Genomic DNA, 26,115 nt, shown 5'->3' on the forward strand with positions numbered 1-26,115 from the left:
AAAGTCGTGTCAGGTAGCGCATCATGTGACCATCGCCTAATTTGGACTAGTTACCTGACACGAAAATGCCCCACCTACATGCGACCTGTGCACTCCCACTGAACCTATGACAAACCTATGATGCTATGGGCAATATATATCTCCACCCTCGCAACTTCGATCTCCTCGCGGACTACAAGACAGGAACACAGATGTATACAGTATCTTCATTACTATATATACCTTGCTAACTATGTATACCTTGCTAATGGACTGTCCATAACAGGGCCTCAAATATCAACGCAAAGACGCCAACCCAATGAGGATTCCAAAATGAAGCAACAAATCGGATATCAAAATCAATCAAAATGCAGTGCTTTCAAACAAATCATCAACCTTAGTCAAAAGCTCCGCGCAAATTACTCAGAAGCCTTGAGCACAAGCCGATCCTCAGCCTTGCTAGCAAACGGAACACCAAGCTCCAACAGCTTCACAAATGCATCCGAGAACTCCTTAAAGAATACATCGTTGTCTTTGGCATACCGCTCAACATGCTTCTTGAACTCCTTGTCCTGGATAAGCGCAATGTCACTAGGAAGCATCATGAGCGTCTGCGTGGACTTGTCCGTGAACTGCTCGGGGCCGTTCCACTTCTTCTTATTCCAGCTCTCCTCGACAAGCAGACGGAAGAACTCATTAGTGAAGACAGTAGGGCTGAAGTCCCAAGGACCGTCAAACCCAGACCGGTCAGCGTGCGCGCGGCCCAAAGCATGAGCGCCAATCAAAGCGACAATCTCCTGGTCGTTGAAGCCCATGCGGTAGAAGACATCGCGGACGTGGCCGTAGCTCTTGGCGCCGTCCGGGAGACGCCCGTCAGGTGTGCAGCCGGCGACATCCTTGTCCTGGCGGCCGGGTCTCCAGGGGATGGCGGGGCCGCCGAGTTCCTGGATTGCGGCGACGCCGGAGAGGGTCCAGAGGTCGGAGTGGGTGATCCAAGGAAACTTGGCCTTGATGGGCTCGAGGAAGTCGCGGGCGATTTTGAGGCCGGCGTTGGCGCCGTGGTCGGATTCCGGGGCGAATCTCATGGTGGCGCCGTTGCTGCCGCCGGTGCCGGTTTCTTTGTCGTAGGTGCCGCTTGCGTGCCAGGCGAGACGGAGGACGACCTTTACCATATCTTGTTAGCCTTGTGTTCTGTTCTATTGCTGATTTAGGTCGAAGGTGACTTACCGGTCCATAGCTGCCATCATCATAGTCCGTCTCATCGGCGAGCTTGCGAGCGACTTCATCATACACAGCCTGGAAGTCCTTCTGCTGAGGGACAAAGTTCTTCGCCGAAACATCACCACCCTTCAGGTAGAAGTAGGCGCCCGCACCACCAGCGACAGCGAGACCAGCCCAGAGAAGGCCGTTGGAGGATTTGCCCTGCTCAGGAGCCTCGGTAGAGTAGCCCCGACGAGAGGAGCGGAAGGCTTGCGAGGGGAGGGAGAAGCGAGCGCTACGAGCGGCGGGCCTGAAGGACGAAGTGGCCGGGGTCGAACGGAGGAAGGCCCGGGAGGCAGTTCTCGCGGCGGAAGCCATGGTGTATTCAGCTATTGATGCTGTTGAATGAAATAGACAGAGAAGATATGAAAAGAGGGACAAAAGACACAGAGAAAGAGTATCTGATCAATCAAGGAAGACAAGATGTAACACAAAAGAGGAGAAGAACAAGGGGGCCAGCAGAAGAGGAGAAGCAAACACTTTAAATAAATGCATCCATCACCAAGCAGAAGCCCATCGAACATCTCCTCCTCACTTCCCCCCCCAGGACCAATCACAACGTCCCACTCATGCCCAGAAGCCCATCCTTAGGAATCATCTCCTACTAACTAATCTGCCGGCTCTGGGCCCTTGGTTCGGGTCGACCTCCGCATTTGCTTAGGCTAGCTGGTCTTGCTTATGGTTTGTCTCTGGACGTCTGCATCAGTCAGCGTCCCATAACTAGGAGTCTTTCAATTGCTGAACGTGGCAATGGCACTCCGATCCATGGCTCTTGGTTTGCAGTAGATTGGTCTTTGATATGGCCACCACTGTTATTATTCTGGCTGCTCGGTCGACCCAGATAGCTTCTCTGGATGACGAGAATAGCCGAGCTAGGGATCCACCAGTCGACGATTATTATTAAAGCGAGCGTTCTGTGTGGCGGGCGCTGAATGCAAATCGCCGAGGAACTTCCTGGTGGGCGGTATTACTCAGCGCCGGGTTCTAGAAAGGCAAACATTGGTCAATTACTGTTCTGCATGTGGCGTTCCGTAGGAGTACATGGGGGGGGGACTTCGCATATGTGTTCTGGATAGTTACATCCATCAAATATCACCTGCTATAGGGGTAAAGACCCTTAGCAGACAACACCACGCTTACGGACGTACAAGTATAACCATAAAAGTCATAAACAATGGGATTTCCGCATGATAACACCCCTCCCCCTCCGTACAATCGCTCTTGAGCGTCTCATTCCTCATACGGGGATCCGAGGAAATCTCGGCCTCAAGCAGGAAGGTTACACTGCGCGACGCAAACGTTCCGTGTTGTGAGCGTACCATAGGAATGACAGCAGGTTATCCCTTGCGTGGTGCGGTGGTTTGGTGGAAAGATGTTTGCTTATGGTGGTATACGGGGAGTTGATATATAGGGTCGAGGGGATGTTGCCATGATGTCGAGTCGCAGTCTGCAGAATAACTGAAGACTGGACTGGCAGCAGGACACCAAAGCATACGATACGATACGATACCATACCATACCATACCACGATGTCCGGCTTACAATCAGGTTGAACTACGATCCTAGGGTTGATGTCCCCATCTAAGACTGACTATCTTAGACAATGACACCAAAAATGGCCAACAGAAAGAAGTGGCCGTCGAGCTGGAGCAACAGAGCTCATCGTCGACTGACCCATCTGACGAATTGCCTCCGTTGATTTATACCACAGAGGCTAAACTGCTTCGCAAGATCGATCTCAGATTGCTCCCGTGTGTGTCGGGGCTGGTGTTGCTGTGCTATCTGGACAGGTGAGTGCATCTTCTACGTTGGATAGAAAGAAACTGACGGCGTAGGTCCAACGTTGCCAATGCACTCGTATACGGATTGCGAGAGGATTTGAACATGTCCGGGGTGCAGGTGTCGACGGCGTTGACCATGTTTTTCATCACGTATATCTTATTCGAGATTCCGTGGAATATCACATTGAAGAGGTTGACGCCGCGGGTTTGGCGTACGTCCTTGTTCTATTCTTCTGGATGACCTTGGAAATTGATGAACTAGTGTCTCTTTGTATGCTCGGTTTCGGCTTGACGACAATGTGTACCGGATTCGTTCAGAATTATGGTGGTTTCGTGGCCACGCGCCTTGTCCTTGGATTGGCGGAAGCAGGTAGGTTCATTCGTTGTCGTCGATGAGAGTCGAAATTGACTCGACTAGGAATCTTCCCCGGCTGTGCCTATCTCATGGGATCGTGGTATAGACGAAGAGAGGCCCAACGACGCTTCTCATTATATCTGAGCGCAACCTGTTTGGCTACCGCTTTCGGTGGTTTGATAGCAGCCGCCATCGGCAACATGGACGGAATGGGCTCTTTGTCCGGCTGGCGATGGATTTTCATCATCGAGGGTATATTGACGGTTCTATTAGCGCTGGTCTGCTTCGCCTTTCTCCCAAACTTCCCAGAGCAGGCCAAATGGCTCACAGACGAGGAGCGCGAATATGTCCGGGCGCGATTGCGGGCTGAACAGGGCAGCTCAGCACTTGGCCATCGCATCACGGTACGCGACGTCTGGGAGGTAATAAAAGACCCCAAAGCGATAATCACGGGAATTCTTCATTTGACGGTTTCCGTGCCGGGGACCATGGGCACGTATTTTGCACCGACGATTATTGAGAGTCTTGGGGTTTATTCTCCGATTCAGACCCAGTGGCATACGGTCCCGGTGTGGATGGCCGCCTTTGTTTTGACTCTAGTCGTGGCATATGGTTCCGACAAGATGGGGAGTCGGTATGCCTTGACTGTAGTCTGTGCCGTCATAAGTATTGTGGGCTATGCTATCTTGTCCGGAACGGAAAATGTGCAAGTGCGGTACGGAGCGTTATTTTTGGCCATCGCTGGTATCCATGCTCTGATGCCTTGTACGTGACCCTTTTGTGCGTGGTAAGAGTTGAACTAGCTGACGTTCGCAGTGGAGGTTTGTTGGAACGCGATGAATCTTGGAGGCCACCATCGACGGGCCGTGGGAAGTGCATGGCAAGTGTCCGTGGGAAGTCTCGGAGGTATCATCGGGACGTACGCCTTTCGACAGGAAGATGCACCGGAGTATCGATTTTCGTATGCCCTCTGCATTGGCTTTACCTGTGCGAGCGCCGCACTCTGTACCGTGTATTGGGCGTGGTGCTGGTGGCTGAACCGTCAACGAGCCAACCGGGGATGGGGACGAGATATGAGCGAGGAGGAAAAGGAGCGTCTAGGAGACCGGAGCCCGAGTTATCGGCTGATGCTATAAGTGAAACAGAATGCCATTGATATAATGCTATATAGATGTCCGTCATAAAAAAAGTCCTGCCACTCGATCAAAGCGAGCACCAGGGTGGAGTAGACGCGGTCCTGCTAAAAACCGTATGGGTTTGTTCTTCCACGAATGATAACGAAAACAGTATAGCCTCTATGCCATGGGGCAAGACGCACGACTGTGTGGTGATAGTCTGGTTAGTATAAATCACATAGAGCAAGAGAGCTCTTCATTATGAGCTCTGACAACTCTGTCGAGTCAATTCTTGAGACTGTGCGATGGGAGAAGAGAGAAGAGAGAAAAAGCGAAGGAAAAAAAAAAAAAAAAATCAACAAAATGCCCCCCACCGGAACAATCATCCATCCGAGGGAGTCACGTGGTCACACAATCCCCTATATATTTTCACCACCGAAAACTTGACAGACCTTTTCTTCTTCTTCTCTCACACTTTTATAAAATCACGAACGCATAATCAATCTCCAGGTCCTCCATCCATAGGTTGGTAGGTCATATTGGCGTACAAGATCGAACTTTCGGGCATTTATGGCTCCTCGACCGCGCTGGGTTTCCTCCCGGAGACTTGAGTGCGATGGTTGATGCGAGTCACCTGCTGCTCAGACATCTTTTTCTCTGATACGAAGTAGATTGTAGACACCATTCATATCATTGAGACGTTTCAAGTAGAACAAGTGAACGTTTTTTCATATCGGAACGCTGTGCCCAACGATGCTTCCGGAATACCCAGTGTCAGGTATCCGGGCCACACTTGATTCTGCGCACAGAAGGCTTAAAAAGACCCCTTGACCAAGTTGTGGATAAGCTCTAAATAAGCACCATCAACTGGATTGTTCTATTTCTGCATACGACGCTCCCCACATGTGCATCCCTGGTCCCGTGCTCTCCGTCCGGCCTGTCTCTCATCCTTTTCTTACCACTCCAAGACCACCACCACCCCTTCTCCTCGTATTTCTCTCTATCTATAAACCTCCTGGTGTCTTTCTCTCTCCTCCTCTTCCTCTCCTTTCTAGATTCCATTCAAGATCATGATCGCCAGCCTCTTCTAAAGCTAGTTCGCGGTGGTCGACCCCTATTTCTTTTCGGTACCAAAGCTCGCCTCCGTACTTCGAACCCCTAATCGCGATCTTCGGCGTTCTTCGTTTTCCGTCACTCTTCATTCCCCAGTTTCGATCTCCAGCTATCCGGGAATATGGTTGTCGGTATCAGTAAACGCCAGCAATCTCGCAATGAGAGGGCTCTCCAAGACCTCGTCCGGTCGGTCCCGGGTAATGACCGTTGCGCTGATTGTGGCGAGTTGAATCCAGGTACGTGTATATCCGTGTTCTTGAGGAATTGGGCGCGAATGCAGTGCTAATACGTTATCTGAACAGGATGGGCAAGTTGGAATGTACGTATCGGACTGTCCGGATCCCCCGGTAGTGTCACTTCGAAAACATGAGATACTGATGGTTGGGCAACAGATGGGACTCTTCCTGTGCATGCGGTGTGCTGCATTGCATCGCAAGTTGGGCACCCATATCTCCAAGGTCAAGTCCTTGACTATGGACAGTTGGTCGTCGGACCAGGTTGATGTGAGTAAATCAAATCTTTCAGCACGGTGATAGAGCACGACTGATTGCGAGAATCACAATAGAACATGAAATCCCACGGCAACAACATCATGAACAAAATCTTCAACCCCAAAAACGTCAAGCCTCCGGTCCCCACCGATATCGACGAGAGCGACTCGTGCATGGAACGATACATCCGTCAGAAATACCAACACCGATCGCTTGAGGACGGAAAGCCCAAGCCCCCTAGTCGCCATGATTCCGGTTACACCAGATCCCCTGAAGGTTCGCCGCCGCCTCTGCCCCCGAAGAATGGAAAGTTCTTTGGCTTTGGACTCCGCGGGTCGTCTTCTACCTCGAATCTCCGTCGATTTTCTACCAGCAAACCGACTTCGCCGCGATCGCAGAGACATGATTCGCCTCCTGCGCCGGTTCCTGTTAATACGGCTTCGCAGGGCATTGGTGCTTCGATTGGAGATATGGGTGCGCCTTCGTTCGAAGCGAAGTTGGCTACATTGAGAGAGATGGGATTCCCCGATGACCGACGCAACGCGGTTATCCTTCGGGGTTTGGGTGGTAATATGGAGAGGACGATTGAATCTTTGACGAGACTAGGCGAAGGATCAGGTGCTTCGACGCGTCCGATTTCGCGGGCGAGGACCCCGAACCCAACTTCGACCTCCATGGCTGCTCCCACTTCGCCAGCCAGAGCGACGACTTCGTACAACCCATTCGATCAATTGGACTCGAAGCCAGCCAACCAGCCTACTGGGCAGTCGTACAACCCCTTCGATGTGCCAAACACGCAACCTCAGTCTGCAAATCTGGAGGCGTCGTTCCAAGGCCTGCAAGTCTCTCAGCCGTTGTTCCCGCACTCGACGGGCGGATATCCGCTCCCGAATCGCCAGAACTCCCTCCCCCAGCCTCTCTACCAACAGTCTGCTACTCCCCCGGTCACAGCTACATTCGCACAAAATGGATTCCTTGCGTCTCCGCAGACGCAGACGTTCGACGGCGGAAACAACCCGTTCTTCCAGTCGGCTCCCCAGCCGCAGCCGCAGCCGCAGGTTAACAACGCGAGTCCGTTTACGAGCCAATTCCCGAATAACACCACACAGAACAATCCTTTCTTCAACCAGCTTACGCCGCAGTACACGTCTATGCAGCAACCTCAGCAGACTCAATCGGTAGCGCCGCCTGTTCCGTCCCTCCAGCATGCGAACACGATGCCAGTTACGTCGTCTACATCACCATTCGGACAGCCATCCCCGTTCCTGCAGCCGCAGCAGCCGCAGCCGCAGCAACCACAACAACAACTCCTACAACCACAGACAACCCCGCTGGGCCAGTCGAACCCCTACAACCCATTCCAGTCAATGACTGCACCAAGCAGTCCGCAGAACCCAGGCTTCCAGAACCAATTCCAGAGCCAGTTCCAGCCCCAAGCACAACAGCCGCCGCAGCAGCAGCCGCAACCGCAGACACAGTTCCAGCCTCAAGCACAACAGCAGCAGCCGCAATTTCAATCCCAATTCCAACAACCTTTCCAAACCCAACCAACCCCGCAACAACTCATCCCCCAAGCCACCGGTCGCGTGGACAAAGGCAGCATCCTCTCCTTGTACAACATCCCCTCTCCAACCCCGACTCTCGCACAGCAGCAGCAACAGCAGCAACAACAACAACAAGCAACCCTCAGCCCCGTCCCGGGCCTAACCCCCTCCCTCGGCTCAACCCCAGCATCCAACATCACAACCCCCCAACAACCACAACAACCCCCCTCCGCAGGCCTCCCGCAAACCGCCTCCAAAAACCCCTTCATGTCCCCCCCGCCTGCCTCGGCACCACCTACACAGCCTGATTTCGGTAACTCGCCGTTCCAGCAGCCGTTCCAGCAACAACAACAACCCTTCCAGCCGCAGGGACAGCAACAGCAACAGCCGCAACAACAATCAGGCCTGGGTATCGGCATGGGAATGAACATGGGAATGGGAATGGGCATGAATCCAACCGGCCCGCCGCCATCATCGCTGAGCAACATGGGTTTCGCACGAAACCACTCGAGTCAGCAGAGCGTTGATCTGAACGGACTGCAGAATGGCCGGCATAGTCCCGATGCGTTTGCGAGTTTGAGTGCGCGGTATGGGTAATGACCTTCGTTTAGTTTTTGGTCCCTTGTTTGGGATCCTTGGTTTTGGTTTCTTGGTTATTGCCAGGTACATACATTCTCGGTGGATAATACGGATTATCTATTCACATATTTTGTCCTTCTGGTCGTGTAATAGTACTCATTTACATACTACTGACTTATAGTCATACATATTCGTGTTTGCATTTCTGGCGTTGATTGTTTTGTGTTCGTGTGTCTAGATTGATTTTGGGAAATTGGTACATAACATAACATACATAAAGATAATAAATAGTTCGGAGTCTCATGAAACTGAACATAAGCATAAACATAAGCATAAGCACTATATACCTAGATTTTGTCATAACGAATCTAACCCATCTAATCCACCCTATTTTATTCAAAACCAAAAGCATCAAAACCAAAAAACATAAGACATAAATCAAGACCACAACTCCCTCTTCCCCTTCTTACTCTTACTCTTACCCTTATCCTTAGTATCCCACACACTCAACCACGAGGAGGACGACGGCTTCGAAGACAAAGACTCCTGTACTCGTTCCAAGAAAGTCTTCTTCTGAGTAGGCTTTCCCCACGATGGCCACGATAATTTCACTCCAGACGGGGCTTTCGATTGTTGCAGGAATGCGGGGGTCCATTTCCCGCTTTCAATCTCGTTTCGGATATCGGTGATTGCTTTTCGCGCGCGGATATCGGCTTCGTTTGCGCTGGTTTTAATGGCCCTGGTAGCCGTGGAAGCATGGCTTTTCAGGGTTTGGGTGATGGGGCCGAGATCGATATTGAGATCGAGGTCGAAGAGCTTGCGCTGCGCGCGCTCTTCGCGCTCCTTGAGGATGGCTTTCCAAGATTGCTGCTCGCCGGGGTCGAGACACCAGACCACGACATCGCCCCTGCGTCGCCAGTCGTCGTGCCAGGCTGTGTTGAAGGTGCGGTGGCATTCACCGTACGACGAAGACTTCAGCAACTTCTGGAGAGTGGGTTCGAGCTGTGCGAAGAAAACGAGATAATCGGGCCATTCGTGGTATCCCTTCGGATTCCGTCGGTTAGACGGCTTGGAGAGGTAAGATGGTTTGCGAGGGACATGCCAGAGACCGCCGAGCATGTTCTGTCGGAGGAAGGTGGTGGGATTCTCGTAGAATTGGTCTGCTTCGTCGACGTAGGTGGCTTTTTCGGAGCCGTTGAGGTTCACCGGGGGCTCGCAGGATAGGGCCCAGGCGTTGATGGAGGGGTAGACCATGTGGGAGCGCCAGGGGGTGCTGTGGCAGGGCATGAGGAAGCCTGTTGAGATGCCCGGGCCGAAGGAGGCGGATTGGGCATGGTTGGGGGTTGTGTGGCGGTCGTGTTGGTCGCGGAGGTAGGAGAGGACGTTTACCGTGCCGGAGGCGTGGTAGATGGTGGTGTAGAGTGCGATGAAGATGTTGACGATGAGGAGGAAGATCAGGATGAGTCTTCGGGGGGTGTATATCCGAGAGGATCGCGACACGGCCGGATAGAAGGATTCGAGCAACGGCGTAGCGGATAAGATGTGCAATGACGGGAGAATTGGGTAGATGAAGCGCACTTCTTTGTGGGAGATCAATGACAGGACGAGTGGCATAGCCAGGCAAACGTATGCCAGTTGAGTCTGGATGTTGGTCCGCCAATGCTTCGACGCGGATGCCGGTGGACGGTTGGCCGAGCGATAGAGTCCAAACAGGGAAAACGGCAGCGCCGTGGTCAGAAGGAGAGGAAGACCCTGAGAGACGTAGTAATGGAAGTCATTCTTTCCGTAGAACACGGCCAGTGACTGCGCAATGTTGAAGTAAAGGAACTTGAGAGGTGGGAACGTCCAGACTCCATAGAACAACCGGTCAGCCAGCGTGGACATGGACAGTATCGCAGATCCGCATATCGCGACTTCGCGCGCGAGGATCTTTTGTGTTTCCCAAGAGTTACGGTATAACGCAATGCCGGCCAAGGTCATCCAGATCAGAATGTTCGTAGGACGGAGGATACAGGCGAGTGCCGCGACACAGAGACATTGTCGTAGGCTGCTTCGTTAGTTTACACGATATTTATCTGCTAATCAAAAAGCGTACCTGTTCAACAGTTCCTTATCCAGCCGCTCCTGTGTGCGACCGCTTCTGGATTTGCGCGCCGCTTTCAGCTCCGTATCCAAAGACCATTCCCAGGGCCACAAATCCAAAGCGACAATCGTTATCGTCGTTTCCAAGCAGTTTGACAAAGTTCTCGTCGAACAGAACCATTGCCAGGGACTGGCCACGGTCAAGGCCAACTATACACCATCAGTCTCTTGTCACGCGACATTATCCAGAGCAACATACCACCGCCCAATTCTTACGCGACCCGTCACCATAGATTCGACGAGCAAATTTCCAGGTGTAGAAGTCGCCGACGGCTGCGATAACGGCCTGCGCGGTCTTCGGAGCGGCGATTAGGAGGTTCGCACGTAGCGCAGGGGAGAGACGGAGGACGAAGGCAAGGAAGGCGGCGACGCGATAGACGGCAGCGAACAGGAGGGGATGTAAGGAGGATCGCAGATGATTTCTCCATTCCTGTGGTCGTCAGCAGTAGCATTAGCAGTGGTTTAAGAGAATACCAACCCAGGTCATCCAAGCTCCCTGGTCTTGCCCAAACGCGAGCTGCCATGCCGGCTCGAGCGACTGGAAGAATTCATCCGGCTGGAAAAAGGTGCGCACAACCAGCGCGTTGATGAGACGGAAGGCGACGAGGGAGAGGAGGATAGTGGTGGGCGTGATTTCGCGGGGTTCTTTTGTTTCTTTCTCTTTGGTATCTTTGGATGGTCTTGTTTCTCTCGTCTCCTTGGGTCTTCTTGACTCTCTGTATTCTTTGTACTCTCGCAATGGCGGTAATGATGACCGCGGAGGCTCTCTCGGTGATGATTCCTTTACCGACCCCCCGGAGCTGCTGGACGACGCTTTAGAGCGACGCGGTTTGCTGGAAGAGCTGGGAGGAGGCGCTGAAGGAGTATTCGACGATAAATAAGACAGTAGTCGCGCAGACGAACGACCCGACGAGGAGCGTCCTGAACGTGAAGCCATGGTTCGCGTGTCGAGAGTGTGGGGAGAGATTGTTTTGCTAGTCGGCAGTAGTACTACTAAGTAGAGCTATCGGCACTCTCACGCGGAGTCGACACTAAACAACCCCAAAACGGAAATTCCACAAGAGACGAACCGTGGAAGAGCATTTATGACAGCATTATTGTTAGTGTTATCTCTAGCAATTACTCCAATTGTTAAAAGGGCATTGTTCTCTGAGAGAATACCGCGTATACCTGCACTTAGGGGAAGAGCGCTGTTCCTGCCAATGATATCGCGCCGATTGCTCGCTTTCTCTTGCTTTTAGCTGTATACCGCTGTCTATATAAGACTTCTTCTTTTCTCCTTGGTCCTCGCATTTTCTCTCTAAATTATTCCTCTCTATTTTACTCATAAATCATAATCAAAATGGCATACCACTCTTCATCCACCAACGAGGCCATCCAAGCCGAGCATGACTTCGCGGCCCACAACTACCACCCGCTACCCATAGTCTTTGCTCGTGCTCAAGGAACCTCCGTCTGGGATCCAGAAGGCCGTCACTACCTCGACTTCCTTTCGGCCTACTCTGCCGTCAACCAGGGTCACTGTCACCCCAAGCTGGTCGAAGCGTTGGTTGAACAGGCCTCGCGATTGACTCTTAGTTCCCGCGCCTTTTACAATGACGTTTTCCCCCGGTTTGCGGAGTTTGTCACCAAGTTCTTTGGTTTTGACATGATCTTGCCCATGAACACCGGTGCGGAGGCTGTGGAGACTGGTATCAAGGTCGCCCGGAAGTGGGGATACAAGGTTAAGGGCATTCCAGAGAACCAGGCCGTTGTCCTGAGTGCTGAGAACAACTTCCATGGTCGAACAGTATGTACTATTACTTACTATATCTGTCCAATTGCTAACAATAAACTAGTTCGCTGCCATTTCTCTCTCCTCAGACCCCGAATCTCGCGAAAACTACGGCCCATATCTCCCCAACATCGGCTGTACCATCCCCGGGACTGATAAGCCTATCGCGTACAACGACAAGGCCGCCTTGCGTGAGGCATTCGAGAAGGCCGGTCCCACCCTAGCGGCTTTTTTGGTCGAACCCATTCAAGGAGAAGCCGGTATCGTCGTTCCCGACGATGACTACCTCCGCGAAGCCCGCGCCCTGTGCGACAAGTACAATGTACTCTTGATCTGCGACGAGATCCAAACCGGAATCGCCCGAACAGGCAAACTCCTGTGCCACGAATGGAGCGGTATCAAGCCCGACCTGGTGCTGCTGGGCAAGGCCATCTCCGGCGGAATGTACCCCGTGTCATGTGTCTTGGGCCGTAAAGACGTCATGCTGACTATCGAGCCTGGCACGCACGGGTCGACCTATGGTGGCAACCCGTTGGGATGCGCGGTGGCTATTCGTGCGCTTGAGGTTGTACGGGATGAGCAGATGGTTGAAAAGGCGGAGCGATTGGGCCACGTCTTCCGCAGCGGTCTGCAGGCCATCCAGAGTCCGGTTATCCAGCTGGTGCGCGGCAAGGGGTTGCTAAACGCCATTATTATTGATGAGTCGAAGACCAATGGACATTCCGCTTGGGAGTTGTGCATGTTTATGAAGGAGAAGGGTCTTTTGGTAGGTTTCTTCCTTTTTTTTCTGAATACCACATTTACTAACAACCACAGGCTAAACCAACCCACCAAAACATCATCCGCCTGGCACCTCCTCTCGTCATCACGGAAAAAGAGATCCAAAAGGCTCTGAAGATTATCGAAGAATCCGTCAACGAACTTCCTAACCTTAAGGGCTCGGCAGAGGACAAGGTCATTCCCCCTCCAGAGAGAGATGTGAAGATTGCACTCGAGAACTAGATGTGCGGAGGGAAGGAAGATTGAATTTTTTTATTTTTATTTTTATTTTTCTTTTTCTTTTCTTTCTGGATTATCATGATAGCTTTTGGAATGCGGTATGGGCTCCCGAAAAAAGAAACACTAAAGTGCTTAAGATCAATTCCACCCAGAGTCGAAGAAGTGAAATATCTACACGTCCAGAGTGACTGGGGTGTGCGTGTTACAAATCTGCTAAATGATGATGGTGATGCTGAACGGACTCATGCTATAACAAAGAGAATAGGATCCGGTACTAGCTGACCATGACAATGCTGCTTGCTGAGTCAATTTGGGTTGCGGAATGGATACTAAGTATGAGTTACCACTATACACGCATCCTCGTAAGGCTTCAAGATATAGAGTAGGAGTACACTATTGCCTGTCCAACCCTCTACTAGGCAGCACTTAGATATATTAACTCACTTGACCCGAACACCAACCCATCTAAAACCTACCCTCTTCAACACATTCCATCTAACCAGACCTCGAAAAAGAAGACAAAATGGTCTACTCAACAGACAAAATCGTCCACGCAGCCAACTTCCTAACCAAAGAAGACCTCTCCACCCACGCGCGAAGAGAAATCCTACAAGAATCAGACAGAAATCTCGTATACAAAGGAGTCGAAGCTTCCTGGGCTCACTATGTTCTAGATTCACTAAACCAGGATGGTGAAGTTGAGAGTAAACGAGCACGGTATGTATACACCTTACTTATTCTGTCTATTGAAGATTGGGAGTGGGTAAACTGATGATTTTGAATTAGAGGACAGTTCTTTTGGGGGACTATGTTGTTCAGTGTCTAGATTACTAGTCGTCGATGCTGCCCGTGATGAGATACAGAAAGAAGGGATAAGCATTGTATCATCGTGATGGTCATATTTGCATACTTAATCCTCGATCCCCCCCTGTCTCTTCCAACTTCACACGGAGCCCGAAATGCCTCAAGTCTTCCTCGCCAAAGACTTCCCAACCGAACGAGCCCTCCTCAACCACGCAAAACAGGAAGTCTGCCATGCAATCCAGAGCTCAACCAAACTCGAAGATGAAGAGATCCTGTATCTACAAATGGAACAGCGCTGGGCGACGTATGTTGCCTGTCGCCTATGCGACGATGGTGATGAGTTGACTGCGGCTAAGTATGTACATGCCATAGCGATTTACTATTTAAAACGGAAGGTGTAACATTTACTGATCGGTGCTAGAGTTCAAATGGATTCGTTTACCAATATGATTAGGATTTTCTTTGGTGAGATTGATGGGTTGATTGGGGAATATCTTAGGGCACAATGATATTATAGACTTGATGGATTGTATCATCGTGATGGATTCATTTTACCTTTATATCCCTAGAAGCTCTATCTAATAAAATAACAACTGTCCTTCCTCGCCATCAATTTCGAGTAAACCCCAAATAAGAAACCGAAATGAACCAAAACCAACAAAACCCCGACTTTCGGATAGATGAAGAGGACGAGGAAGAGGAGCTATCAATGGTAAACATTTTCTATGCAGAAGACTTCGAAACCAAAGAAGACCTCTTTGCCCACGCAAACAACGAAATCATACAAGCCGATGACAAAGATGTTTCTTATGAAGGAACCGAGTCTGCTTGGGGTACTTGGGTTTATGACAGGTTGATTGAGGATGAGGATATTGAACGGAAGGGAGTGAAGTATGGTTATTCACCGTCTACCTGGATATTTGAGGTTTGTTGATTCACTGACGGTTGTGTGCTATGATTGGAAAACATACAACTCGGTTGAGAAGACGCTTTACTTCCGCGTCTGATTTGGTCTATGGAGATGACCTATTACTGTGCTTGTGCATAGTGAATGTGCTAGTGGGAGAAGTGATTTCTTTACTTAGAGTGATAACTATCTTGACCTATTGAAATCAGACTTTACCTTTATCCCTCTCCCGTACCTATCACGACCACTTCCCAGAACCTTCCAAGTCTCATTAGCGCTATCGGTACAACATTATAAAGGCGTTCTTAATGGAAGAAGAAACCCACGGCCCTTGGTCCTTACCCCGTGACTGTAATGCCGGTTCCTTTTCAAAACGCCGCGTGCTTGAATCTCCCTGCCACAAGTATGATAAGGGCTTTGCATTTCAAAAGAGATTCGCTGATGATGAGAGCAACAAGCGTCAGGACTTGAGTCTCTTGAATTATTGCTGTTTACTATTTGGTGATATGATCTCTATTTAATGATAAGGAAAAAAGCATCTCGTTCGTCTGTGTCATCTTCCGCCAACCAGGGGCAAGCAGAAGGCGAAACGCGAAGGGGTACCAAGTTTGTCATATTTTTCCAAGATGCCTGCTACCCGAAGACCGAAAGGCATATTAGGATCGCCTTTGCCGCGTCTCTGGCAGTTGCTAGGGATGCTTTTCAGCAAGGAATCCTGGAGAGATAGAAAGGTTCTGTATCGCATACCTCATCTACCGTATGAGCAAGTCACCAAATCAAGAAGGTATGGTGGGATACCATTTGAGAGGGACTCAGCAGCACTGATAAGCTAGCCGGGATTGCGTATAAATCGATGACATGGGCACTAGACGTGGGCACTACCGACACGCAAAATGCCGAATAACATCCACGACAGCGATCAGCTGTCGTGTAAGGTCAAAACGGCCGAGTGTTCCATAGTGGCCTATTTACGAAGTCGGGATACAGCGAGTATAAAGAGACAGAGAGAACGATTCCTTTGACGGTTTTATGCAACGCGTGTTCGTCTTTTTATGGAAAACAATGGCCATTGGAAATTTCAAAATCCATACGCAAACGCCCAAAATCAACCAGACCTAATGAGACAATTAAATAACAAGGGGCATCCTTCAGTTGTCATTCAGAAAATGTTGAGCAAGGAGTTATTACGACGTGCGACAGCAAGAAAAGAGGCGCTCGAGGCACAAAGTAAAATTTCATCTTCCCTCCCATTCAATGCAAAGGAAAATGCGAGTCTAGAGCCAGAATATCCTCAAACCAACTGGGCTGCTATCCTTTTGCTAAAGTCAGTTTGCGAGGGGCAGACTCTCGTTGGGGTCGCTGCTGTTAAACGCCTCATAAAACTACATGCTTTCCAGTACGGATATAACATTCAAATATTGGATTGTGCACAGCGTTTGTTAAAGACCTTAATGCATCGGGAAGGGTAATAGGCAGAATGCATAGATTATGCGTTACAGTTCATCTCAATTATTCGACGATCACACTATTCGAATTGCGAGGCTGTTCTGTCCACACCCACCATATCATGGAAGCCAGCTTCACATTCATGGAAGCATTTCAGTTCGCCTTGATGAGGCCAGCGTGGCTATAAAAGATGCAGGAGCAAGCAATGGCCCATATCTACTAAATAAGTCAACTCAATCCACATATCAATTGGTCTGCGAGGATGTTAAAATTGGGAAAAAAATTACACTGCCAAAAAGTGTATTTACAGGAGATTTTAGCATGACACGCTCGAAGGGATGGAGAAAGTGGAAGAAGCCAAAATTAGTAGAAGTATGTGACGAGACGCTCTTCTTGCATTCGTCGTCAATCATCTGCATACCAAATCTAATAGCATGACGGCGGTTTGGCTGGGCGATGGGGTATTCTTCGCACATTCGCCGTTAGCTATTTGTCTAGTTACACTAACTGCAAATTTATATGCTGATGTATGTAAGCAGTCGACTGCTATGTTGTGTTCAGAAGTCACACACGCCAGTGTGATGAAAATAACTTGAGCCCTTACCCAGCTATGGAGCAGTTTGCCCTGTCCCAATAATCCTGCTACGGCACTTTTACTTATCCCACGCGTCATTTGTGGCCTCTCATTTATCAAAACTCGAATGACTGACATACCCTTAACGTACATCTGCAGAAAAGCGCCAAGCATACAGGGACTGCTCGGGGCCGCGGCATCGAAAGAAAAGGGCCAGGAAGAAGCATCACAAGCTTTGAGTTGGAGACGTGAACAGATAATTGACGCATAATTCCTGGGTCGTAAAGCATCGAGCCATAAATGCTATTTCGTTGGGACACGCAATGAAAAAAATGTCAACTGGCGCAAAGCCGAATTACCTGGGATGTGTGATTCCAAATTCTCTTATATAACACGACGGGGTAGCTGGTTATTAGTTGCAATAGATCACCATGAGATCTACCCGGACTCTTCGAATTCCCAGCCATGTGCGCCCTGGGACATCCGGAACCACATGGAAATGATAATCCACACGACACTTGAGAATATCATGACAACCACGCATATGGAGAATCGTGGATAGAAGAGGCACTCCGAAAAGAAGGGCTAAGATACCATTGACTTCAACGAAGCCGCTGCAGTTAAAAGCCAGCAATCTCGATCAGCCAAAAGCAAGTGGAGCAGTTACATGCAAATTGTCGGTACATAAGCCTGGCGACACTACAGCCGGACTGGTTTCCAACCTGACTCAGCTAACTATCATGGTCATTACATGAATAGGTAATAGTACATGGGACGCCTCTCTCTAAAAATGACAGGCTCCGGCGATTCCACTAATCCTAACAGTTAGAAATGTCTTTTCGTGCCCGCAGAGCTTTGCCAATGTAACAACCAGCAGCACTTAAAGCACGAAGCCGAAGATTTCATTGTCAAAAAAAAACATCCAACATTTTAATCTCAAGGACGTGTCGAGGCGTTCGACCTCAGAGGAAAGTGAAACCATGCGAATGGAGACTTACAGCAATATAAATTATATTCATCCTCCTCATTCTTCAGCCCGCGAATATCCAACGTTACATGTACCGAACTGTTCACAACATGCCGCAAAGCGCTTTCGGAAATCAGAAAGATCTGATAAATCTTGCCCTATGTCGATAAGGAATTGCCCTGGTACGAGCTATCTTGCCTACCTCATGGTGACTTTTCAGAAACCATAATCAGCCTGCCAAACCCAGGCAATTTGGTCTCCAACAGAAGAGTCAAAGGATTTGAGGTTTGGAAGAAAGGGCATTTTTTATCACACATTTTCTCTTACGATTATCACCGGTAGCAAGTACTGACAAAATTTGGTGCTTTGCTTAACCATCTCGACCCTGTAACCAACACGCGTACTCCAGATGGGTCTACATGAGTTGCGACAGCGTGTGACTTCCCGCAACAATGCTCAACGGGGTATAAGGTTGGGCCCGGACCCAAGTCCTGAAGGGGTTTCCGACGACTGCGGGAAGGAGTTTCGTTTGGTTTGCTGTCCACCAGCAAAATGACAAAGCTGTTTGGTTCCAGCGGTTCTCAAATTCCTTGACACCAACCTAACGATCGCCCAGTCCATCGAGGATGGAACTCTACAACGGCCATGTAACGACCAGCCAAAACACCGAATTCACGCTCCGCATATCAACGTTCAGAAGGGAATCAGAGCCTCTGACACTAACGACCCTCCGTCCGGTGTGATAGAAAAAGGTCTGGCGTGTTTCCCATAAACATTAGCAACTTAGCACCACAAGCACCATTATTATCTGAAGAGGAGAAAATAATGAGGATCCAACAACAAGCGCCAATAGAGAAGCTTATCGCAGAGATACGGATATGGACGCGATTGTTCTATCCAATCTCATTGCGCAAGCCTCAGGAATGTCGGACGAGCGCCGATACCAATCCCGAGATGATATTTCCCACAATGAACCACGCTGGCTTGATTGAACGATCAAAAGGAACAAATAGTCTTCGAGATGACAGTTGAATTCCTTTTAGTTGGGTGCCGTTCAACACCACAAACCCACTATGCCCCTTCATTATCAGATGGACATACTGGAGACATGCGCCATACTGCAGAGGACAGAGTATGATTTTCTCTGTACAGCATGACTTGACATGTCCACCATCTTTACTGTATAGGTATTCTTTACCATGGTCGAGGTACTCCATACCCTAATCCTGATCACTGATCACCATCGCGCACTTATCACGGCATACTTCACATGCTATATCTGTCATACTCTGCGGGCCCATGCTTGGTGACTAAATCACCAAATTAACCGGTGTCTGTGTCGTCAGGACGGCGTACCTTCCTGTACCCAATTCTCAATACAGATTCTGTATCTCACAATCTGGAGATGTTATCGAGATATTAGATATGCAGTTGGATGGGCAAGCCTTGTACTTTTCGGTTCCGCAATGAAAACAACTCCTGCGTCTGGTCGGATAGGGGTGGCCAGGGTCTACCGTTGGTCTTAAGTTGCCATATGAGCTTACCAACGGCTGCAGTATTGACCAAACGCTTACCATTGATCCACGGGTTATGCCAGGACTCAACACTTGTCAATTAGACGAACACCATGCTAAGCCAGTGTGCGTGTACGTTTAAACCAATTATATACAAAATCCCAATCTATATACAAAACCAAAAAAATCTATACAATCACCCTAGTTGATAAGAAACATACGACAACGGCCTAACAACCCTCCCCTTCGCAGTCCCAGCATACCGACTCCTCCCCCCCAACCTCCCCAAGGCCAACCCCTCCAACGTCTCCGCCTTCCCACCCCAAAGCTTCCCCCTCCCATTAACCCTCTGCACACTCGGAATCCAGAAATGCGTCACAGCCGCCCCAAGAACCATGCACGCGCTGAAGACAATCAATGACCAGCCGTGGCGGATCGTGGACTCGCGGTCTGCGGCGGGGCTGAAGCGGTAGTAGGCGGAGAAGACCTGGACGAGGATGGAGCCGAGTTTGCCGAAGGCGGCGCTTATGCCGTGGCAGGTTGCGCGGTAGCGGGTCGGGAAGACTTCGGCGGGAATTATGTAGGTTGTTGCGTTGGGGCCGAAGTTGAAGAGGATTTGGCCGAGGATGTAGAGGATGACTGCGACGGCGCCTTCGGTTTGGGTGGTTATGAAGACGGTTCCTAGGGCGATGAAGTGGGCGGCTAGGGCGATGAAAGCCCATTTCTGGAGTCCGACGCGGTCTAGTTTATGGACGACTAGGATCAATAGTAGACATCCGAAGAATGAACCACTGTTCAGAATTACCAGACCGTGGACAGACGAGTCCAGGAACATCTGATAGATATTGGCCTCGGGACGATCATCCGTTTTCCACGGCGGAGCAGCGCCTTGGAGATGTAAGGACCCCCATGTCTTAGCCAGGAACTGCGGACTCGACATGCTGATTCCGTAGAAACCAAAGTCCATGAGGAACCATGCTAATGCGGTTGCGGCGAGCGTGCGCCAGTTCCCTTCTGTCCAGAAATATTGTTTGATGTCGGACCTCGTCAGACCCCAGTGTGAGTTGAGGGTTGCTGGTGGGATCATCTCCGCTTGAGACGAGGATGCGCGATCTTCGATCGAGTGGCCAGTGATGGATAGCGCGGGCATAGGCAGATCCTGCCAACTCGTCATGGATACAGCGGTTTCCGGCGGACTAGCCGGAGACTGGTTGTTGAAGTTGAATAGATTGGTAGCGTCGAACTCAGCCTGAACGGGGTCGTCTTCGATTTCCATCAGGAAGCGGGGGGATTCCGGGATGGCGAAACGGAAGAGCGTTGCGATGGCACCTGGGATGACTCCGATACCAATCACCCATCGCCACATGCTGTCAACGGAACGCACGATATCGACGGTCTCGTGTTCGTGGCTTTTGCCTGCTGCGACTACGATCATGGCGACGAGGTTTCCGGCGATCTGTCCGAGGGGTTGCATGAAGAAGACGGTGGCCAACATGCGCGCGCGATGTTTCGTAGGAGCGAATCTGCAGCCGTTAACCACATTCATCCAGAACCCATGGGCATACATACTCAGAAGTAATAACAGCACTTAGCGGATAATCCGCCCCAACACCAATCCCAACCACAACTCTCCACCAAACCAACCACGCAAACACATCCATACTATTATGAACACCAGTCGACGACATAACCACGCCCAGCGTCGATGTAATCAACAGCGTCAATTCCACACCGTACATCTTCTTCCGCCCGTATCGATCCGCGAGATAGCCGAACAGAACCTGCCCGAGTAACGTGCCTGCGAGCGTGGCGATGTTGATACACATTAACTTCTTTCCGGATGCGTCGTTCTGCCAGTAGACGTAACTGGCCATGGGGAGGGCCATGTTGCTTGCGAAGAGCTACATAGTTAGTTGTGCTCATCGTGTAGGATAAATGTGTATGAGTGTGTACCGTGTATCCATCGAGGAAGAAGCCGACACCGGCTACGAGCACCACGATCCATTGGAAGTGTTGGCGGTCGATGGTCTCGTAGACCTGTCGCATGCGAACCTGACGGTCCTATATATCACATTGTTAGTAGTCCGTGCAGTACGTCAAGGTGCAGTCACCGACAGACATACCTGCTCATGCTCAAAATCCCGAGCCCGATCGGTCTTGTACAGCCGGCTGCGTAACCGGCCCATAGCGAAGATTTAGGGTGCGATATGCTGATAGAAGGCGTCCATTGTGAAGATGTAAGAAATATCTCCTGAATATACAGAGTACGAAGCGAGAAATGAGAGACAACCAAGAGGCTAAAAATTGCGATGACCAAAGCACGATAACAAAGAGGGGTCAGAAACCAAATCCATGTACCCGAGTCAATGGTCCTGCAGTGGTGCTGGTTTAAGGTTACTCGGCCGTTGCTGTCACTGGTTAATGCCCGTCTTAGCGCCCGCGGTGGGTGACCCCTTAACGCCAATTATAGTTAAACAATAGCTACACGTGCCCCAAGCCAGCGGACCGACAGGCTCGGCCAACAACGTGATGGTCCACTTGTCACCTGTAGGACTGTGCACATGCGAGAATAGTACAATACGATTGGAGGCAGTTGAGATTACACGTGCAGGCCATGCCGTGACTGATTCGGATTATCCGATTTAAAAAAAAAAAAAAAAAAAAAAAAAAAAAAAAAAAAAAACAAAGAAATACAGAAAAGGGTATTGTTGTTCCACCTGAACGCCTGACCATGAATCCCGAGATAGCCCCCATCCGGATACCGAGAAGAAGACACATTTTAGATCTTTTGCGCGGACAAAAACTCACAGAAACGCTTTCGATCTGCCCCGCGTTAGTATGGCTTCACGTAGAGAATGAGGCAGACTTACCACTATCATCAAGAAATTGAATCTGTAAGACCTTCATTTGCGATAGAAGATCGAAATTTGGCTGTAACTGCAAGACCACCGGCTTCCCGGCTTTCTTACCCGGATGGACACTTTCAATGCAGCTGACTGGTATTGAGACGTAGCGCTTAGCCTCTCGTCTTAACGAATTGGCGAAGAAAAGCATCACTTGCTTGCCATTATGATCTTGTAGAATGCGTAGATTCTGGCTGATACATTCTTCGCCACGACCTTTTGATTTGGCTTCTGCGATGCCGGCGATGAAGACAAGTTTGGATGCTAATATGAGCTCCTGGAATTGTACGGCATCTGCACATGTCAGCAGCAATTCCTGGATAATTGAATAAAGGAGAATACCTCGCTCATCATCAAAAGTGTAGGATATTTGCGTCGTAAACACCGTATGCGCCGTTTGTACCGTCTGCTCATCCAAAAAAGATATCCGAAGCGACGGCTCATGAGGTAACTTGGGATGCTCCAAATGCGGGACAGGCAGTTTTGTATTATGAACTGAACAGTCAGTTTCGCATCGAATTGAAAAAGAAGGATATACCCACAGCTATGCACAAATGCCGTCTGCTGGCCCACGCCACCATTCAACTCCAAGCACTTCAATGCCCCGCCTGCATCTTTGCAAATGTCGATATATAGATACCGTAACCGAAACAACTTGTTATGTCGCACAAACGTGCTGCTTCAATTAGCCACTGTTATATTCCAACCGGGGTAAACGTACACAGTCACACTAGGATTCAACGTTAACCGCACTACATCGTCGTACAACGAGTACGACGTCTTCCTCGACCCGGAACCCTGAGACGACGTCCCCGGACTCAACGGCGGGATAAACTGCGACGACCGGGACGAATGCGTCGACGAGGAAAATACGCTCTCTCGGGGTGTATTCGGGAGAGGCCAGTCCTCCGAGTCGTAAGGATGTTGGCTCATGGCCAATGTGGCTGGCTTTTCTTTCACTTGGGAGAACTTGAAGACATCTGCAACGGTAGAAAAAAGGAAAGTTGAATTGCGCTGATCCGAGTGATCACCGACGGACTTTCATCACCGACAGGGGGAGAAAAATCAAACGTAAGCAAACAAATTGTCGGCGATTATTTATGGAAGAGCAACAAATGCCAACCATGGGCTTGAACAGACCAAAGACACGTGAACCCACCGTGGGGCGGGATTGGTGCTGTGGGTCAACTTTGGGTATTTCCTTTTTGGGTTACTATGTTTATGATAAGATGTAATCTGCCCTGGACTATATCAATGTAAAAAAATGACCATTTCGAGTCTTGAATGCTAGATTTAAGCATGCAAATTGAATCCGATCATATGAATCCTCAGTGAAAGCATATCTCCCTAGCCCCCGAACTTAATCGTGCCTTGCCCAAATTTGGCCCTGAACTCAAACATGACCAAATGTCAATGAGCCTTCTGGATCAATTTTGGAATCAAACGATCTACATTTCCTTAAATTGGTCTGTCTCGGATGGTTTCCTTGACTCGGTATGTTTTGGGGACAGATACAAATTTGGGTAATTGGACGAATACAGATTAAGATATGGGATATCTGACCAAAATATATACATGACTTCTCTCAACTAAACCGACAACAATACTCTCCACACAAACACCTCTTATCCAACTGCCTCCAATAACTATCCGAGTAATCCACCGTAATCTCACTTCCCGCCGTTATCCCCCTAGAAACGACCAAAATCCGTTCTTTTCCACGCCAGTAAAACTTCCGAAACTGACTATTCGGCTTGCAAGAATGGTTGATAAACCGCGTGAAGTTGCCCATTTGTCCCTGGAAGATCTGGTACGTACGCGGGCGAGCGCCTCCTACCATCACGTCGACGCCTTGAATGCCATTGGTTATGAGGCCGGTAAATTCACCGATAGCGGTGCCACGTTCGATATTCTGGGTGTGTTAGTATTGGCCAGATTGGGAATGGTAGGGGACTTACATAGCGCGCAATAACACCATTGTTCCTCCCACTGGTCGTATGGAATATCTGTACAGGGGCCGGACTTCGAACGCTCCCGAATAAAGACGGAAAGCACGAGCATTGATTTATCTTGATATCGTCTGACTGCCTTTCCTTACAGACCTGGCAAATATCTGTATTCTCCAGCTCAGGGATCACGCGCGGGTCGATTATTCCAAACACATTCTGGTCCAACACGCATTGATCGATAAACTCATATTGAAACCCATTAGGCAAATTTAGATGGCCATAAGTCGAAGCCAGTGGTACTGCCGCCTCACCCCCGGACACAGTAACCCATTCATGGGGTTGTCCATAATAACGGCGTGGTTCCTCCTGTCCGATAATGTGCAACAGGCCTCTCCATTCTGGATGGAGTGTGTCTGCCGCCACTTCGAAAGCAGATCGAAGATGCCGAAGACGTGTTGCGAAGCCGTCGCTAAAGCCGGTCCGGTATTTGCAGAACCGGTATACACCGGTACTGGTAAATATGAGACTTGCCCATCCGCCTGCGTCTTTAATGTCTTTGTAGCCTCGCCAGATAGCCCTGTTATCGTCAGCCTGTACTTATAAGAATGAGTCACGGATGACATACATTCTGTTTCGAAGGTCCTTTTCCTTCCAGTTGAGGACGGCACATGCTTCTTTTAGTGCCGTCATCCGGGCTTCTGTGGATGAATAATTTGGATTTTCCAGTCGAATGACGGCAATTCGCGCTTCATAGCATTCGATCCAATATGCTTGAACTATCATCTCAAGAGCTCTCGATGATTGGCTTTGATTATAGTATTTCATGCACAGAATATTGACGGCTTGGAAAACCTCGCCGCTGACCCCGGTGCGAATGTTCACGCTTGGTTCCGGAATCTACTTTGTGTTAGCATTATGCATTTTGAATTCCCGGAAAGGAAACATACAGTGGAGAAGCGCGTGAGTTGCACCGACGAAAACAACTGTTTCCAAATTCCTGCAATGAGTTTGTCCATCGACGTGGGTTCCAAAACGGGTACATCTTTTCCGGACTTTTTGCGCTGAGGAAAGCGCGTTTCGGTATGCACCTGCCGGGCAGAGGATGCTCCATCCTCACTGTTCTCTGGCGTGTGTGGCGCTGACTCTGTTGGTTTTACTGGACGCATGCCACTAGTCTTGCGGCGCTTGGGCGATGGGGGTGAGATTTCCACATCTGGTTCAAATGGGGTATTATTCTTTGCAAGATTGACCTGATCTTGACTTATTTCGCTGTTATAGTCACTGTGCTCGGCAGTAGCAGTTGTCGTGTTCACCGGTATGACCTGGCCATTTTGCAGGTCGATACTACCCTTCTCAGTGTCAGTAAAAGCCCTTCCCTGTATATAATATATTGACAAGATACCAGCAAAATTCTTTTTGATCCTCTGCCCGGACCGAGGGAGGCTTCGATGTGTAGGACAAGAGGGCTATCTTGTTCGATGTTGGCAGCTTTACATGCAGCAGCCAACTGCAATGGAAAATCCTTGTTACCCAGCACATCGCATAGCTGGAGGACAGGCTGATATTTTATATACATGATGCCTGTTGGCCTTTTTGGTCTTCCGGATATGGACAAGATGAAGCTATTCAAAATTGTGTCTGCCCAGCAGTGGCTGAGTCAGCAAATGATATCATAAAGTCATATTCAGTGAGAATATCCTTCAATTGTCTTCTGTTTTACTGGATTTCAATATAAGGGTTACAGGGGTCAAAAAGGCGCTGCAAGTACCTACATTTATGGACCTGTGTATGGGGTGTAAGAGTGCAAGCCATATGCACTCGCCCAGTAGCCGTGGCCTACACTAGTGCGGACCGTATTATAAAGGGAGAATCTTTCCATTCCTCCTTTCTTCCCTTCTCTTCTTCCCTTTCCATTCCAT

The 26,115-nt window shown here is 49.6% G+C and overlaps 10 protein-coding genes across 10 annotated transcripts; 4 read left to right on the top strand and 6 right to left on the bottom strand.

Moving 5' to 3' along the window:
• Positions 1 to 1,359, bottom strand: ASPGLDRAFT_182752 (peroxidase). The gene has a single exon (XM_022543037.1). It carries the CDS (start codon positions 1,149 to 1,151, stop codon positions 399 to 401), a length of 753 nt encoding a protein of 250 aa, XP_022405606.1. The 5' UTR covers positions 1,152 to 1,359; the 3' UTR covers positions 1 to 398.
• Positions 1,360 to 2,452: 1,093 nt separating this feature from the next.
• On the bottom strand, positions 2,453 to 2,922 carry ASPGLDRAFT_40836 (uncharacterized protein). Its single transcript, XM_022545282.1, has one exon. It carries the CDS (start codon positions 2,750 to 2,752, stop codon positions 2,519 to 2,521), a length of 234 nt encoding a protein of 77 aa, XP_022405607.1. The 5' UTR covers positions 2,753 to 2,922; the 3' UTR covers positions 2,453 to 2,518.
• On the top strand, positions 2,462 to 4,826 carry ASPGLDRAFT_40837 (uncharacterized protein). The gene is made up of 6 exons (XM_022545283.1): positions 2,462 to 2,787; positions 2,840 to 3,029; positions 3,075 to 3,232; positions 3,283 to 3,390; positions 3,439 to 4,140; positions 4,192 to 4,826. The coding sequence occupies exons 1-6, from the start codon at positions 2,769 to 2,771 to the stop codon at positions 4,509 to 4,511; spliced, it is 1,497 nt and encodes a 498-aa protein (XP_022405608.1). The 5' UTR covers positions 2,462 to 2,768; the 3' UTR covers positions 4,512 to 4,826.
• An 898-nt stretch (positions 4,827 to 5,724) lies between these two features.
• Positions 5,725 to 8,527, top strand: ASPGLDRAFT_1488941 (putative GTPase activating protein for Arf; the record flags this gene model as incomplete). The annotated part of the gene is made up of 6 exons (XM_022541980.1): positions 5,725 to 5,839; positions 5,906 to 5,922; positions 5,996 to 6,106; positions 6,169 to 7,477; positions 7,586 to 7,788; positions 7,942 to 8,527. 6 exons carry the CDS (start codon positions 5,725 to 5,727, stop codon positions 8,233 to 8,235), a joined length of 2,049 nt encoding a protein of 682 aa, XP_022405609.1. The 3' UTR covers positions 8,236 to 8,527.
• A 128-nt stretch (positions 8,528 to 8,655) lies between these two features.
• On the bottom strand, positions 8,656 to 11,296 carry gpi10 (putative glycosylphosphatidylinositol-alpha 1,2 mannosyltransferase; the record flags this gene model as incomplete). The annotated part of the gene is made up of 4 exons (XM_022548541.1): positions 8,656 to 10,264; positions 10,313 to 10,509; positions 10,559 to 10,789; positions 10,838 to 11,296. 4 exons carry the CDS (start codon positions 11,294 to 11,296, stop codon positions 8,656 to 8,658), a joined length of 2,496 nt encoding a protein of 831 aa, XP_022405610.1.
• Positions 11,297 to 11,701: 405 nt separating this feature from the next.
• car2 (ornithine-oxo-acid transaminase) lies at positions 11,702 to 13,135 on the top strand (the record flags this gene model as incomplete). The annotated part of the gene is made up of 3 exons (XM_022543966.1): positions 11,702 to 12,148; positions 12,198 to 12,899; positions 12,950 to 13,135. The coding sequence occupies 3 exons, from the start codon at positions 11,702 to 11,704 to the stop codon at positions 13,133 to 13,135; spliced, it is 1,335 nt and encodes a 444-aa protein (XP_022405611.1).
• A 602-nt stretch (positions 13,136 to 13,737) lies between these two features.
• Positions 13,738 to 14,291, top strand: ASPGLDRAFT_53685 (uncharacterized protein; the record flags this gene model as incomplete). The annotated part of the gene is made up of 2 exons (XM_022548039.1): positions 13,738 to 13,849; positions 13,919 to 14,291. A coding segment is annotated over exon 2 (198 nt), but the record flags the coding sequence as incomplete, so codon positions are not given.
• Positions 14,292 to 19,421: 5,130 nt separating this feature from the next.
• ASPGLDRAFT_160853 (phosphate transporter) lies at positions 19,422 to 21,581 on the bottom strand. The gene is made up of 4 exons (XM_022542467.1): positions 21,468 to 21,581; positions 21,298 to 21,405; positions 20,914 to 21,245; positions 19,422 to 20,867 (listed from the first exon to the last, which is right to left on the bottom strand). Exons 1-4 carry the CDS (start codon positions 21,528 to 21,530, stop codon positions 19,541 to 19,543), a joined length of 1,830 nt encoding a protein of 609 aa, XP_022405613.1. The 5' UTR covers positions 21,531 to 21,581; the 3' UTR covers positions 19,422 to 19,540.
• A 463-nt stretch (positions 21,582 to 22,044) lies between these two features.
• Positions 22,045 to 23,564, bottom strand: ASPGLDRAFT_138994 (uncharacterized protein). The gene is made up of 6 exons (XM_022541666.1): positions 23,386 to 23,564; positions 22,969 to 23,318; positions 22,790 to 22,923; positions 22,590 to 22,742; positions 22,215 to 22,541; positions 22,045 to 22,167 (listed from the first exon to the last, which is right to left on the bottom strand). The coding sequence occupies exons 2-6, from the start codon at positions 23,178 to 23,180 to the stop codon at positions 22,124 to 22,126; spliced, it is 870 nt and encodes a 289-aa protein (XP_022405614.1). The 5' UTR covers positions 23,181 to 23,318; positions 23,386 to 23,564; the 3' UTR covers positions 22,045 to 22,123.
• Positions 23,565 to 23,776: 212 nt separating this feature from the next.
• ASPGLDRAFT_138998 (uncharacterized protein) lies at positions 23,777 to 25,554 on the bottom strand. The gene is made up of 4 exons (XM_022541667.1): positions 25,144 to 25,554; positions 24,822 to 25,093; positions 24,206 to 24,773; positions 23,777 to 24,159 (listed from the first exon to the last, which is right to left on the bottom strand). Exons 1-4 carry the CDS (start codon positions 25,360 to 25,362, stop codon positions 23,833 to 23,835), a joined length of 1,386 nt encoding a protein of 461 aa, XP_022405615.1. The 5' UTR covers positions 25,363 to 25,554; the 3' UTR covers positions 23,777 to 23,832.
• Positions 25,555 to 26,115: the final 561 nt, after the last annotated feature.

This window comes from Aspergillus glaucus (assembly GCF_001890805.1).
Source record: "Aspergillus glaucus CBS 516.65 unplaced genomic scaffold ASPGLscaffold_1, whole genome shotgun sequence".
NCBI lineage: Eukaryota > Fungi > Ascomycota > Eurotiomycetes > Eurotiales > Aspergillaceae > Aspergillus > Aspergillus glaucus.

Excerpts from the sequence above, each read along its gene's own strand:
- ASPGLDRAFT_40836 (XM_022545282.1), bottom strand. The coding sequence starts at position 2,752 with ATGGTATCGTATCGTATCGTATGCTTTGGTGTCCTGCTGCCAGTCCAG.
- ASPGLDRAFT_138994 (XM_022541666.1), bottom strand. The coding sequence starts at position 23,180 with ATGAGCCAACATCCTTACGACTCGGAGGACTGGCCTCTCCCGAATACA. Across the intron at positions 22,542-22,589 it reads CACTTTTGATGATGAGCGAG|ATGCCGTACAATTCCAGGAG; the intron begins GTATTCTCCTTT and ends TGACATGTGCAG. Across the intron at positions 22,168-22,214 it reads TCAATTTCTTGATGATAGTG|ATCGAAAGCGTTTCTGTGAG; the intron begins GTAAGTCTGCCT and ends AACGCGGGGCAG.
- ASPGLDRAFT_160853 (XM_022542467.1), bottom strand. The coding sequence starts at position 21,530 with ATGGGCCGGTTACGCAGCCGGCTGTACAAGACCGATCGGGCTCGGGAT. Across the intron at positions 21,246-21,297 it reads TCTTCCTCGATGGATACACG|CTCTTCGCAAGCAACATGGC; the intron begins GTACACACTCAT and ends CTAACTATGTAG. Across the intron at positions 20,868-20,913 it reads AGTGCTGTTATTACTTCTGA|ATTCGCTCCTACGAAACATC; the intron begins GTATGTATGCCC and ends TAACGGCTGCAG.
- ASPGLDRAFT_40837 (XM_022545283.1), top strand. Across the intron at positions 3,391-3,438 it reads CCTTGGATTGGCGGAAGCAG|GAATCTTCCCCGGCTGTGCC; the intron begins GTAGGTTCATTC and ends TGACTCGACTAG. Across the intron at positions 4,141-4,191 it reads TATCCATGCTCTGATGCCTT|TGGAGGTTTGTTGGAACGCG; the intron begins GTACGTGACCCT and ends TGACGTTCGCAG.
- ASPGLDRAFT_138998 (XM_022541667.1), bottom strand. The coding sequence starts at position 25,362 with ATGCGTCCAGTAAAACCAACAGAGTCAGCGCCACACACGCCAGAGAAC. Across the intron at positions 25,094-25,143 it reads AACTCACGCGCTTCTCCACT|ATTCCGGAACCAAGCGTGAA; the intron begins GTATGTTTCCTT and ends AACACAAAGTAG. Across the intron at positions 24,774-24,821 it reads AAGGACCTTCGAAACAGAAT|GGCTATCTGGCGAGGCTACA; the intron begins GTATGTCATCCG and ends TGACGATAACAG.
- ASPGLDRAFT_182752 (XM_022543037.1), bottom strand. The coding sequence starts at position 1,151 with ATGGTAAAGGTCGTCCTCCGTCTCGCCTGGCACGCAAGCGGCACCTAC.